Raw genomic sequence first — 16256 nt, 5'->3', positions numbered from 1 at the left:
GTAGGTCGCCACCACCTCATGGCATACTTTTCCATTTACTCTAACGTCAACAATTGCCCTTAAGTGTTCCAAACACTTGGATGCCAATGACCTCCACCCGCACTACAACTTTTTGTAACAAACTCTCTTTATGAATAACTAGTCTGCAACCCGTGCACATGCACGGATTGTTTGGTTAGAATTTTTTAGTTGTTCATAGACATCAACGTGATAAAGCTGTTAAACAGGGAAATAGAAATTAACACTAAAGCATTAATCTAGTTGTTCATGGATAATTAACAGGAAAATAAAAATATTGTTCGTTGCACCAGCAACATAGCAAAATAAAAAAATTGTTTGTTGCACCAGCAACATATTAACAACAAAATGATAAAGACAGCCTACTCACTGTCATCATCTTCCCAATCTTCCTGCCTCCTGATTATGATATCCCAAATTTTTTCATAATACCTATAATAAATAGAAATTTCATCTCCATCATCAAAATCCATTTCTTGAAGAAAATCATACCATGGTTGGACAACACCTTTTCCACCAATAGCAAGATTCAGCGTTTCAACTTTCCATTGCAGTAGGGGGCCATGCCTGTCTTAAGACTGTCATGTGGTTGCCGCAAGCTCTAAGAGGAACTTCTGTACAATGGGGGAGTTTCTGTAATTTGGAAAAAAATTAAATTGTTAAAATGGTAAAAATGTGTTTAAAGAGATTAAGATATGAAAGTCAGCTTACCAGGGGTTCAAGATGATCCAGCATTTCCTGAGTAAGTTGAAGAGTCCATATGTGCTTCCTGGATGAATGCCTCTACCTGCTGCAAGTTTGCCGCTCTAGTGGTGGTATGAAATGTATGTCAAAAACAGAGTGATGGTCACATGCAAAGAAGTTGGTGCTGGTTGACTTATAAATTTTCAAATCTTTCCGGAAGCTTTGGAGTCCATCTGCTAAATACACTTTATCTCTGTGTTGTCTGACTCGTACTTCATAAATGGCTCCATTGTATCTGAGATGAACCATCTCAGGATAGTTTGGTGCCCATTGAGTATGATAGAAGGCTGGAAGTTGTATGGTATTCTGAAAAAAAAAGTGGGAAATATAAATGCATGTATGTGTAACAATAATAGTAATGGAAGAATTGAGAAAAAAGATGACCTTGTCATTGTTGAAGGCAGCGATAAATTGCATGATCAGTGGTGGTCGCATGATGGCATTTTTCCTCTGTAATCACAGGGATATAAAACCAAATGTCAAAAGAAACTTGTCAAGCAAAGGAAATTATGAAATGACAGGGATGCACAATATAAAGGTTTGTAAACAAAACACCAAAAAAGAAAAACAGCGAAAAGGACTAATCTGCATACAAACGAAAACCAAATGAAAGGCAAAGACATTAAACGAAAAAACAGAACAACGGCAACAATAGAACAAAATGAAAGTGGAAAACAAAAACGAAAATGATATCCATGCACATAAAAGTTAGAAAAGAAACGACCAAGCCATGCACATAAAAATTAGAAAAGAAACGACCAAGGAGGGCCGGACACCTTCAAGTCCAGTTTTGTTTTCAAACTTGAAAAAGAAAGTAAGGAAAATGACACGACAAAAAACAACGGCTTTGCACAAAACCGCTAAACCACGTGCATCAGACACATAGCAGAAAAATCGCAAACCAAAAACCCATGAAAATGAAAATAAACACAACAAAAAGGTAGGTGCCGTGAAGAAAAGAGTAGAAATGATTTACCTCAGTTGATGCGGTTGAGGATGTGGTGCTCATTTTCTGTATGGCGTGAAAGTAGAGTTTGGAAATAGGAATGAAAAAGGATTTGCAGAAGAAAGTAGATGATAGTCCTTTAGTGTGGTATTTAATGTTTGCTTCTTTCCAATGTCGCACGGTTGTAAATAAATGTGATATCAATAACTGTGAATTGAAGAAGTACGAAGTAGATGAAGAGTTTTTGTTCGAATTTGAAGCCTAAGACCGTTGGTATTGTAGGGCAGTAACTGTCTAAATTTATCTTGGGCCAAGATATGAGCATTGGGCCAACTTCTAGAATTGCTTGTTAACATTTCGTTTTTTATGTATTGCAGAGGGGGTATGAACGAATTATTTAAAGGTGATTATGTCATCTTGCATAACTACATTTTTAAATGTGTTTTTTTTGTGTAAAATAAGAATGATGTTGGTTTGAAGGAATGCAGTATATGCAGCATGATGTGCTACATTTGGACTATTGGCATGAACGATTTTTTAAAAATATTGTTTCAAGGATAATTATCATATAAGCAGTAACATATGAACGCTAGATATTTCATCATTGAACTTCAACAATTAAAATTTCTATATTTCGCAGAGAAATAAAGAAAATTTGTTCATGTAAATGTCAAAGCAAATGTTAAGCTGTGATAAACTGCTAAATAATATAATGTTAATTAAATGAAATTATAAATGGAAGATATTAATGTGGTGATTAAGATTGCATACCTAACAATGTTAAATTTAACATTGTAATATATGATATCATCTTTGGTTGTATGTTAGAATGTATATAAGTAAGATAACAGTTTGGAATTATTGCCAATAGATAGTACAATTTCTTGTTTGAAAATTTAGAGTTACCTTGTAAGATTTTTGAAAACCTCTTTGAAGACTACATTAGTAGTAGAAGTCATATTTTTTTTGTCTTTATCATGAATAAGAACTTTTAATCCTTGCCTTGAATTGACCCTCGATAATGCAACGTATAATTGCCCATGGCTAAAGACTGGTTTTGGCAAATAAAGCCCAACCATAAAAAGTGATTGGCCCTGAGACTTGTTAATCGTCATTGCATAAGATAGCATGATTGGAAACTATCTTCTTAAAAGCTTGAAAGGCCATGGTGATTGTGAAGGTGACATTAACATTCTTGGGATGTAAACATTATCACCAACATTTTTGCCAGAAATGATTTCAGCTGCAATGACATGTTTGGCTAGTCTAGTAACTATTAATCTAGTACCATTACAGAGTCCTTGCGTTTGGTCTAAGTTTCTTAGCAACATTATAAGACTACCGATTTTTAGATTGATACGATGATTTGACAGACCAGATGTGTTTAGTGAATTGAGAAATTCAGTTGTGATTGATTGGAAATGCCAATTGTCAATGGTTTCTGACTTCTCTATATAATCAGAGCTTAAGTATTCCATTTGTTCACCTATTAAATTTATTTGAGGTACCATACAAAGTTAAATAGAGAATAAATACTGAGTAGACCTTAGTTTTTGTAAATTTCAGATGTGCATTAATACCTGGAATCAAGGAAAGTATATAATCATTGACCTCTTCAATTGTTTCATTGGTGGAAGTTAATATTGCTCTAGATTTGAAGAAATCAGGATTACTGTGATGTTGATATAAATATGGAAATGTTGATTTGACTATAGCATCAATGGGGTCATTATATTCAGTAATCAGTAGGTACTCAGGAATTTCAATAGTAGCATATCCATCATTTTGATTCCCAATAACTCCATCTCCAATATCTAGAATCCACTTTGCAAATTTAGTAGTTTCTTGATCATCAATTAATTGGGCATTGCCTTGTAAACGCATGTTTTTGGTGAGTGTTAAGACTTCACATGAAGGCCACAGATATGATGAATTGATAGTTGCATTTATAATGTCTGAACGACTTCCTCTTGGAATGACTGACAGAATTTGTTGGAAATCTCCACCAAATACAATAACTTTGCCTCCAAAAATTTTATTGGGATTTTTTTTTCTTTAATAATGTCTCTTAAAGTTTGATCAAGTGCTTCAAAGCAAAATGTGTGTGCCATGGGTGCTTCATCCCAAATTATCAGATTTGTTTGATTTAACAATTCTGCTAGCTGACTTCCTTGAAGTATATTGCATGTTGAGTCTTCAAAAATTGGCACAGGTATCTTAAATTTGGAATGAGTAGTCCTGCCTCCTGGCAATAACAAAGAAGCTATGCCGCTAGAAGCAACCATAATCATAATTTGATTTTTTGCCCTCAGTGAACTTGCTAATGTTCTCCATATGTATGTTTTTCCTGTACCTCCATATCCATATAGAAAAAACATGCCACCTTTATTGTTGTTGACAGCTTCCATAATTTTGTGATAAATTTGTTTTTGTTCGTCTAGAATAAAAAATAAGTTGAGATTTGATAGAAATGAAGAATTAGAAGATGTAAAATTAGAAAATACAGATGAAATTTAACTTTGTTAAATGCAATTTATAATATATGAATTGGTATATTACCTGTCATTGATAGAAAAAGATTTTCAAATTCTGATCTAGCCTCATCATTGTTGTAATTAAGTTCAGACAATATCAAACTATTCTCTAGACATGATGCATGATTTCCACCCTCAGGATATGGCATTGTAGGATAGTCTCTGAGTGATTTTTGGTTTGGATGCAGAAGTTTTTCAATTTCCAATAATGTTAAATTTTTAAGTTGCTCATCATCAATGTGTAATTCTAACAAATGATAAAGGAGATAGTTAAACAATGCATATCTGTGATGTTATTCAATATAGAAAGTTACAAACTGATTAAAACTAACCTGTGTTCAGAGTTGTTTTTTTATAATGATATGCAATGTCTTCAGCTAACCAATTCCATGTCTGATTCCAAAGTTCTTCAGGTTTAGTAATGACACCTGATAATAGTATTAACACAAATAATTTTCTCAAATAATTAGTTGTACCCTAGTCCTTAGCTTCTTTGATTGCTTCCACAAATTCTCTGTCATCTTGCAAAAAATCTATTGCAAAGCATGCTTCTCTATATGTAGGGTATAGAACATTTTCAACTGTTCTAATATCTTCAAATGAAGTAGCTCCTTTACATGCAGTAAGCATCATTCTTAGATAAAATAATTCACCAGTGGTTGGTGGAACCCATATTAACCTGCCAATTGTATTGCCTTTCTTTCTAAGGTTCCATGATCTAGCCTTTTGGTTGTAGACAAATTTGGAAACAAATTGTGAATAAGTCAGATTTCTACCCTCTGAAAAACATTTGTTGTTATTCATCCAGGCTAAGAATTTTGAATCTGAAATACTTGGCTTTGACAGGATATCATCTATATCATCATCATCTTCATAAAAAACAATGTGTTGTCCTGGCAAATGAAAATGTAATCTCTCCACAGCAGGCTTTCTAGCATGTATTGGAAAACCAAAAATTCTCCAAGTAGCTTCACATGGAGAAATATATCTGACAAAAAAAATCATAATTAAAAGAATTAATTAAAGAAACAATCAGTAACTTAAGTATACATGTTGAATTAATATTACCTGCAATCCACATATTCTTTAATCTCATCATTTTGACTGATAGCATTCTCAAGTGTACCATTATCATCATGAATAACAACAGCAGTGATTATGTCATAACCTTTGTTTATATATTTAAATTGATATTTAATGGAAGTATTTTGATTACACCATTCAACATTTATATGTGCTTGGTATTTCTTCAGCAATTTTGCATTGTAAGGTACTATATATCTATTATCAATAATAACTCCATTCTTTTAAATGGTACGACCATCATTTCTTCTACGATAGATTGGATAGTCATTTGAATCTAAAACAGTTTGAGGGTGAAACATTTTTGGGTAAAAATGGCTACACTTGCCTTCTTTCATACATGGAGACTTAGGTTGGAGAATTCCACATGGTCCATGTACCATATGATTTTGGACTAATGTATAGAGTTCAGGGTCATTTTCATGCGAAGGAATTTCTGCTGATATTATGTGGTCAATGTCATCTAAAGATGAATATTTATTATCTGGATGTAAGAATAGCAATAAATGCACATGAGGAAGTCCTTTTTTCTGAAATTCAATTGTGTGCATATCTGCAATTGTTAGCTAATTGTATTAATAGTGGAACAATAATATAGAAATTCTGTATAATTGTATTATATCAAGGAAAAATTAAAAAGAATAAACAAATGTGTAACTTTAAAAAGCATATTAATGACAAACTCACATGCGACAACTTTTCCAAGCAAGTGTTTTTTTGTTAAGTCAAAAAGCATCTGCTCATACTTCAATCTGAAAACACGTGAGATAAGATCCGGTCTATCTATTAGTTTTAGATTCAAATGTGCAAGCACTCTACGGATTTCAGGCCAATTTGGATTACAGGTTAAAGTAATAAAAAGATTTGGAAAACCCACATGACTGCATATTGCCATACCATCAAAATAAAGTTGGTCCATATAGCGTGGACTGCCAACAAAGGTTGACGGCAAAATCACTCTTTTTCCTTTAGAAGAGTCTTTACTACTTCCAGTATCTAATGATGTTTGTAAACTGCAATACTTGTCAACTCTAAGTTTTTTTTTTATTGTTCCTAATGTAGCTAAGCCTTTCAGACTCAACCATCGTGTATGCTTCAACAATGAATTGTTGGAATAGTTTTCTAGAATGCAACAAAGTTTGTGCTTCATTTGATTGGACTGTAGTCTATAAGCAAACCACTCTCTCATCGTTAGACGATTTCTCTTCCTTTTTCTGCTGCTAGGTGTACAACGGTGAAGTATATCAGGTCTATATCCATCTTCACCATAAGGGAAGAGTAAAGGGTATTGGAGTCCTAGATAGCTAGAGTGTAATTCATGGATTCTTTGTAATTCTCCATTTTGAGTTTCAACAATAATATCCCTTCTTGAGTCTGGATCAAAATCACCAACAATTAGAGCAGCAACTTCAGAAACATTTGGATATTGTATGTATGACCGTCTTTCTCATGTGTAGCTATCAATCTCAATTTTACATTATCGACTTGAGTATTTGCCAATTTGTCCCTGGCCATTCTAAAACTTTTTGCATGAACATTGTACTCATCCAACATTTGACTTAAAGTTGAAACAATCTCTGGTTGAATTCTAACATGTTGACTGCAAAAAACAATATAAAAACAGATTCATTGGTGTGACAAAAAATGCTTTCGCAATTAGAATACTTCATATTTGATAATAAAAGAAACAAAAGAAGTACTACCTCATTGTATTAATTCTATTTTCAACTTCATTCTGCGTATCAAAGATATACAATTGTGAAAATTTTGGTTGCTTTCCAGGCATTGGTAATAAGCTGCCTATTCGATGGCATGGTTGACCCTGAATTCTAATTGTAGGAGGTCCTCTACTTTCATTAATTGATTTGTCTAGCTTAATACCAGCAGACGTAAAGGCAAACATCATGTTGTATGTCCGTATGTTGCACTGATAATTTTTACTATCACTTTCTTTACCATCAAACAGAAGTCGTTCAAGATATTTCGGTGGACTTTGTAATAACGGAAGCTCAACTTTCTCATCTCCACAACATAAGCTGAATTTTGGACTTGTTGTATTTCTATCTTTTGAAATTCTTTCATCATACCACATTTTTGCATTGCAATGTGTACATTGCATGGCCTGATCACCCAAGTCAGAATAGCCTGAAATTGTCTAAGGAGATAGTGGAATTTAATTTAAAGGATATCAGTTGATATCCTTAACGTCATATCAAAGCTATAATTATTACCTTCAGTATCGATTGTAGCTTCATTAGTATTGGATTCACAATTTTCATCGTCAGAGAAAGAATTAGAATCAGATGTTGTGACAATTTACGTTAGATATCATAGATATAATTAAAATTTGGGCAAAAAAGTGAGTAAGGATTTTCTATCATCATACCTTGTGGAGATTCAGAATTCATATCTTTTAATAAATCAGCTGTCATGACTTAAAAATAGAGACAAATTAAGTCAAGTTGAACAGATTAATGTATTTATAAAAGAAAACATCTTATTTATAATTTCTCACCATGACATTGTATATCTTTCAGAGTGGAATCTATACTTGTCTCATGTGATCTGTCAGGATGAGCCTTTTTTTTTTTGCAGGATACCTTTTCTATACATTCTGGCTTTACCTGAGGTACATGCATTTGCATGTGCATTCTTTTGCATGTTTGCAGTTGATATCAATGAAGCTCTTTGGTATATCAATTCACCACAACAAAGACTTGAAATACACAAAGACCAAATTATACATCAAAGTAATTCCAAATGTTCAATTCTGTAATAAAAACAAAATTAAACATGCAAGTTGAATTTAAGTAGTTTCAAAAATCAGTCATGGAGGAATGATCAGACTCAGCTGTAAAGATATATTATATATAAAGGAGTAAGTTCTGGATATAGAATCCACTATGTGATTGATCTGCATTTTTAGAGGTCAAAAATTTAGAACGCAATTTACAACAAAGGATGAAATATTTTGTAAATTAATAAACAAATGTTAATTGACATCAACCAAGAGATGCCAAATATAAAATGCCGATTTGGGGGATTAAATGTGATTTGACATTTTTATATAATGGATTTCATAATTAATGAGCAAATTTATCTTGGCATCCAAAATTACAGCTGAAGATTCATGCGTAAATTTTAATAAACAAATCTTAATTGACATAAAGCAAGAGATGCCAAATATCAAATCTGTGTTTGCTAGATTAAATGTGATTAGACATTTTGACACTTATCATTATAATAAAAAAAATCGAGTATCAAATTGAAATCACAACACAAAACTATAACTAAAGATGCAGGGTAGAGAAAGATAAAAAGGAAATTTAGCATTAAATTGAAATTACAACACAAAACTACAACTAAAGATGCAGGGTAGAGAAAACTTTGATATTGAACGCTGTCCAATCTCTCTTTAATTGATCAATGTGTCATATTTGCAATTCTCATCTCTAATAGAATCGAAATAATCCTTGCCTTGAATTTGTCCTCACTTAGCACTGATTATACTAAATTTCCAAATTAGCTGTGCAATAGCAATCCTTGCGTTGAATCTGTCCTCACTTAGCACTGATTATACTAAATTTCCAAATTAGCTGTGCAATAGCAATTTCGTATTTTACTGATTCTAATGACTTACCATTAATATTTGAGTAGTCAAAAAACCGAGTTTTTAATTAGTAAATGTCAGCTTATATTTTAGTTCACGTGCAATTCCCTCCAAAAAAACCTTAATTCATGAGTTAGCTGGACTTGGTAACATTTATCAGCATTCTTGTATTGAACCGAAATAATCCTTGCATTCAATCTGTCTTTATCAGTTATCTTAACTCGTTAACATTCATTAGCTAACTTGAATTGATTACATACATTAAGATTTTGACAACAACAATCCACAGATTGGAATTCCATCACAGGGTTAACAAATAGAGTAATGCAAAGTCCCAAAAAACTACTGTTTCATTTAATGAAAGGGGGGGAAAACCAGTTTTGTGTACAACTACAAAATCAATTTAACGAAAATTAATGTTCCAACAACGCCCTCCATACAAAGAGTTCAAAAACCACAAAAACTGCGACGGGGCAAATATTACAATTTGACCATACGGTCATAAAAAAACATCCAACGCAACATTTCAACAACATAATTCATTCAGGCTGAGAATGCTTGGCTAATTTTTTCGAGGAAACTTCAGCAGGTGAGATCTCAAAGTTTTTTCGCTCATTATCCAACTCATCAGAAGATACGCGCTTAGTTGGTGTCAATGGAATCCTGAGAAGAGGGTCATGATCCCCGGTAACAGACACAGATTGCTGCATAAAATATTAATTGACCGGTAAGCTAAATTCTGTTGACATCATCCAAAAATACACCAGCAAATACACACAACGATAATCCCAACTTACAGATTCAAACTTTGTAGGCTCACTTGAGGCAAGCATTGACTGATCATGATCAGCTGTAATAGACAGAGATTGCTGCATCAAATATTGATTGATGAGTCAGCTAAATTTTATTTCCATCATTGCAACATACACCAAGAAAAACAGAGAAAGACAATGTTATTCACAGATTCAAGCATTGTAGGATCGGTCGACTCAAGTATTGAATTCTCGATCTTGCAACATGGTTAGATGATATATGAATCGACAGTTAAAAAACAAATGGAATATATGCATACACTCACAATAACTAAAATAGATTTGACAAAACACAACCTCACTATCGGGAATCAAATCTAGCACAACATTGATCAACTCTAATTCATCTGAATATTTAAGAACAACAGAATTCCTGAACCTTGGTTGCACCTTCACTTTGAATGCAAGGAAACAACCCAATAGCCTATCTAATGCTTGAGGAGAGGCATTTAAATCAACATCCCCATCCTTGCGTAGAAAAAGAAGAATCAAAATCGATACCAAGGTAACAAATGCTCAGTGTAAATTAAAAAACATTGCATGACTATACAATAACATACTTCTATTTTGAGCCTGTTGACTTCATCCGCTGACTGACCAATTAACTGTGCACATTCATGATCCCAGATCAAAAATTTGGTTTGTTCACCCTTGTGACTAACCATCACCTCAACCCGATACCTGCCAATATAGATACCAGCATAAGAAAAAGTACTTGATGAACCTCATACTAATTAAACAGTGAATCAATCACCTCAGTACAGGTTGATCATTCTCTTTGCCACACGAACATGTGAACAGCACAGTTTGCATGTTAGCTTTTTTATAACATTGACCACAAGGCGGATAGCACCATGAATAGTTGTCCATCACTACGGCTATAATCTTGGCGACAGTAACACAAACAAACTCCTATTTGAAGAAACTGACATTAGATTTTCTACAAAGAAAAACTACAAATGAATAAGAACATCACCTCTGGACTGGCATTAATCTCAGAGATATTTTTTACTTTAGTCTTTGACAGAAACACATCTTTTGATGATAATTGAGATGAGCCTGAAACCTATGAACTCCCTTGTCCAATAGGCGCCAAAATTGATCTAACCTCGATCCCTAAATCTAAAAGACTATAACAATACAACAAATGCAAAAACCCAACAAACATTACTTATATTTTTAACAATTTGAAATTACAATCACATAAGCACCACATTGCCAAAATACCTCTCTAAATTCTTGAATTTCCAGCACGAGATCATTGATCATGAGTTTGGACGCCTTGAAAGAATTACTGACCGATGCCGGATATGATCCTACAGATTAGACCCAAAAAAATATAATCTAGCAAGCATGGAAATTGAGAAATCTAACATTACACTGACCCTGTGCTTCCTTAATCCTAGCATGAGTCAAGAGAATAACGATCGGCCTTTCATCTTCAATATCATTCAAATAAGACAAAAATTGTAAGCAGTAATTTTCCCAGAGTGTACAGGATAGTACCTGGCCACTATCAGAAGGAAACAACAATTAATGTATCAGTATATCAGCAGCTAATCATCATCAGTTACAAACAACAATCATACACACTCAAATTAAATTGTCAAAGATAACCTTAAATCCTTTAAATTCAAAACAACCCTCGTATTTTTGGATGACACATATCGGAATACCACTTCATCAACCATGCCAATAACATCTAAAACAACCACAAGGTAAATGTATCTTACTTAAAAAGACATAAGCAAGTCAATCAAAATCAATCCACAAATTGTAAACAACAATCTTACCAACCAAGAGTCCAATTTTAAAATCACCAGCAATGACACTGGAAAAAGAAACAAATCTGAATTTCCTAAAAGGTAACTGTTCCATATCACATTGCCTAACAACAGTAACTCCAGTAAAACATAATTTATATTCATGATCACAAACTTTGAATTTCCCATCATTCTTGATAACTTTAAAATTATGCATCACATAAGTAAAATTCTCTTTCAAATCAGCCTTGCGAGACTTCAGCTGATCCTGCTTGCAAACAACATGGATTTCATCTCCCTACAAATATAGAAAGGATATAAATAATTCATTGAATGACCAATAATATAATAACATAATTTATAATCCCAAAAAACCGCCAAAAACATACATCAGAATCAACAACCACCATTTCGACTTGTTCAGTCTTTCCGGGAATCCCAATGAACCAAAGATCAGTGATCCTTACAGAAAGCTTAAGAGCTTCCCTTGATCCATCTATCAATTTTATTTTATCAGCAACACGTGGCATAACTTTATAATCAGAAACCCTGAACAATAACTCCAAGAAAAATAGAATATCAGTTAAAAACCAAGCATATAGTCAAACGGGCACAAAAATAAACTACCACCTCAACCACTGCAAACCAAAGTTAACAGCCTATCACCAACAAAACAAAGAAGAAAATTCATAAAACACACATAAGACCATAATAAACTCCATATAAATCAGTAAAAATAAACATATGGACAAAACATCTGCACATGTGACTAAACATAATTAACATATAAAAATCCATTAACACCAAAATTAACAAACCATACAAAAACAGTCATCCTCAACTCAAACCTCAACTTCTCTTAGCCAAACCCAAACTTGGGTACAAAAGTATAATTTCCATTTGCCACACTCAAAACTAACAGCCAAACAAAGCCAAATTGTAAAACAAACTATTCAATCAAAGAATCCACAACATGAATACCACCTTAGGTTCTCCAGATCAAACTCAGCAAAACTAAACTGCAAAACAAAATTGGCAATTAAAAAAAAAACTGTAAAATCACAGCCATGCACAATACAAAAATTAGATAAAGACATTCAACAAAAAAATATTACCTTTATTTCTCACAACCAACCAAACACTAGAGCTAAACCAAACTGGGAAACAAAAAGGAAAATCACAGTCATGCACAACATAAAAGTTAGAAAACAAACGACGAAACAAACAAACAGTTTTCCTCAGAAACTTGAAAGTTAAACAAACTGTAAAACAAACTTGTCAAGCAAAGAATGTACAACATGAACAATTACCTTAGCTTCTCCCAATCAACCTCAGCAAAACTAAACTGCAAAACAACCTTCTCAACCAAAGGAAAAATGTAAAATCACAGTCATGCACAATAGAAAAATTAGACAAACACATTCAACAAAAAAACATTACCTTTTGTTCTCACAACCAACCGAACAACAAAGCTAAACCAAACTGGGAAAGAAACGAAAATGACACAACAACAACCAACGACATTGCACAAAACCCCCAAACCACGTGCCCAATCAAAGATTAGAAGCTAGCTTAGCCATTAAACACATGGCACAAAAATTCCTTGTTGATGAAAAAGTTAACACGTAAACCACTTGCTTAACACGTAAACCACTTGCTGATCAAAAAATCAACACGTATCATATAGGAGCCATGCACAACATAAAAGTTAGCAAACAAACGACCAATCAAACAAACACTTTTGCTCTCAAACTGAAAACTGAAACAAATGAAAATAACACAACAACGACCAACACCATTCTGCAAAACACCCAAATCAAACAATGCAAGCTAGCTTATCCATCAGACACATGGGACAACATTTTTTTTTTTTAGGAAAAAAAAACACGTAAACCACAGACGTGTTGCACCCGAAGAAGAAAACAAAAGGACAACAAAATCAGAACAAACCCAGCAAAAGCCAAACGAAAGCTAAAAAACACATGCACAACATAAACATTACCTTTTCTTCTCACAGTCAAACCCAGCAATGGAGGAAAAGCAAACCCCAAAAGAAACTTGTCAACCAAAGAAAAACTGTAAAATCACAGCCATGCACAATATAAAAGTTAGTGAACAAAGCACCAAAGAAAAAAAATAGCGAAAAAGACTAACACACATACAAACTGAAACCAAACCGAACATAAAGACATTAAACAAAAAAACAAAACAACCCCAACAATAGAACAAAACCAAACTGGAAAACAAAAACGAAAATCACAGCCATGCACATAAAAGTTAGTAAAGAAACAACCAGAGCCGAGCCTCACACCTTCAAATCTAGTTTTGCTTTCAAACTTGAAAAAGAAACAAACCAAAATGACACAACAACAACCAACGGGATTGCACAAAACCCCCAAACCACGTGCCCAATCAAAGAGTGGAAGCTACCTTAGCCATCAAACACATGGCACAAAAATTCCTTGATGATCAAAACAATTAACACGTAAACCACTTGCTTAACACGTAAATCATTGCAGATAAAAAAATCAACACGTAAACCACCCACGTGTAGAAGCTGAGGACAAACAAAAAAACACATCAAAAGACAATAAACCCAGCAAAAGGGACAGGTGGCAATTTTCTAAGAAGGATCACACCAGTAATTTAACACATCAAAATGACAATAAAACCAACAAAACGGACAGGTGACAATTTTCTAAGAAGGGACACACCAGTAATTTTCCTGAGGTTCTCTTTTATAATATAGTAGATTAGATGTCTTTGTTATTCTGCACAACCACAATGAACCCTCGCTACCTCCACTACCATTGATGTACCTACATTGGCCACTTCGCACAAGTAACCTCCATTTCTTCAATGATTTGTGACATTGTGTTATTTCCCCTTCATTTTGCTTGCTTCCATTAGATTTCTGGTTGTTGATTTAGTTATGTTGTTGGTGCATATTGTTGGCATTTTTGTTCTATTTGTTGGTGAGACACTACTTCTAGTGCATAATGTGATAAATTTGGGGTTGCATCGTGAGTTGTACAAAGGGTTTCTCATTTTAGGGAGTTGTTGTTCTCATTGCTAGTTTTTCTATTCACACCCACATGCTTTAAAAAAGATATTTTCAAATTATCCTTTTAGAGAAAATACATTTTCGTCGTATAAAATATATAACAAAAATGTATTTTCATTGTGTAAGAGAGGATGAAAAAAATACACAATAAAAATACATCTTTGTTATATAAAGTATTTTAATTTCATTCGTATTTTAGCTCAGATACATAACAAAATCGTAATTTAGTTAAGTATCTCAACTTAGATACATAACAGAATCATAATTTTATTTTGTATTTTTACGCAATAAATTCACAATTTGATTAAATTTAAATCATAGGTTTAAATGAGACTTAGTGCGCTTCTGAATCATAGGTTTAAATCACTAAAAAGCTAGTAAGTTGTAACAAAATAAAATAAAAGACACTTACCTATATAAAAAATATATAAGTTTATATGCGTATAAGTATAGTACAAAACAAGTTTAGCTAAAAAAAAATAACAAAATAAACAAAAAGGTCTAAAATGACAAGGATAATAGTGTTTATAACAACAGTGAATTAATGACCCATTTACCGGTGTTGAGCTCTAAAACGGATTTCTAAGCCATTAAGGAATATGTTTGAAAAAATTCTATTAATTTATAAGTATTTGGTAAAATTATATATTAAAATAATTAAAAAATGTAAAATTACATAAATAGACATATTTATGTAATGAATTTATATAAATTTTAATTTGATTTCTTGATTAAAAAATATATTTTGTAGTATTTGTAATTTTAGTAATAAATTAATTTTAAACACTTGCACTTTTTATTTATAAAATATAAAAAACAAAAAAAACTACATAAACTTATTATATATCACTAACAACATCATATATAATAAAAAGGTAAAAGTGAGAAAAATCTATGATATGTAAAAGAAAGGTAAAAATAATAAATTTACCTTTAAATACAAAAGATTAAAAAGAAAATCTAATAAATATTCAAAAACAAAAGATGAATAAATATAAAAGGTTAGAAGTTAAAAATTGATATTTTAAATTTTTTTACTTTAAATAATATTTCAAAAAATATTAGAAACTACTAAAAAAAATTTATTTGTCAAACAAATTTTTTAGTTAGTAAAAAAGTTAGAAATTAACCACAATACGTTATAAAATACACTTCAAATGTGTCACTGATATCACTAAGAAAGAAATGATATTCGAATTATTGTTGAATGCATCTAGTACACCAAATTTATTCAATTTCTAGCTCATTTATCTTTATATATTTAACTATTGATAAATTCTTTTTTTTACAAAATTATTGATAATTTATTTAAATTAAAGATTTTGAAAATAATGAGCTTAATAATCATGCACTGATGGTGTAAAATAATTTTACACAATCAATCAATAAAAAATCATGGTTATTATTACTTTAAATTAATTATTATAAAAGTTAACTAACTTATCGTATATGATGATTTATGATTAGACATGATATAAAATTGTTGTATACTATGATACATTGTCTATTTTCTCACAATGGATTGACAGAGATAAAAAGTTAAATCAACCCGTTGATATAGACATTAATTAATCAAATCCCTAGGAATATATTTAAATTTCAAAGATAAAATATTTCTATTTAAAATTGAATTTTGATATTTGGTTAATACATGTCAAATTATTTAGTTGATATTAAAAATA

The 16256-nt window shown here is 32.2% G+C and overlaps 1 protein-coding gene and 1 pseudogene across 1 annotated transcript; both read right to left on the bottom strand.

The window, feature by feature from the left end:
- Window positions 1-380: 380 nt before the first annotated feature.
- On the bottom strand, window positions 381-7604 carry LOC106795275 (uncharacterized; annotated as a pseudogene).
- A 1870-nt stretch (window positions 7605-9474) lies between these two features.
- On the bottom strand, window positions 9475-14383 carry LOC102667657 (replication protein A 70 kDa DNA-binding subunit C). Its single transcript, XM_006593032.1, has 13 exons — window positions 14334-14383; window positions 13526-13586; window positions 12821-12867; window positions 11900-12059; window positions 11541-11808; window positions 11365-11449; window positions 11133-11260; window positions 10975-11063; window positions 10502-10659; window positions 10308-10428; window positions 10045-10215; window positions 9733-9804; window positions 9475-9639 (listed from the first exon to the last, which is right to left on the bottom strand). The coding sequence occupies exons 1-13, from the start codon at window positions 14381-14383 to the stop codon at window positions 9475-9477; spliced, it is 1575 nt and encodes a 524-aa protein (XP_006593095.1).
- Window positions 14384-16256: the final 1873 nt, after the last annotated feature.

Source organism: Glycine max, chromosome 12 (genome assembly GCF_000004515.6).
Source record: "Glycine max cultivar Williams 82 chromosome 12, Glycine_max_v4.0, whole genome shotgun sequence".
In the NCBI taxonomy this organism is placed as follows: Eukaryota; Viridiplantae; Streptophyta; class Magnoliopsida; order Fabales; family Fabaceae; genus Glycine; species Glycine max.
This window is presented reverse-complemented; position numbering and strand designations above follow the sequence as displayed.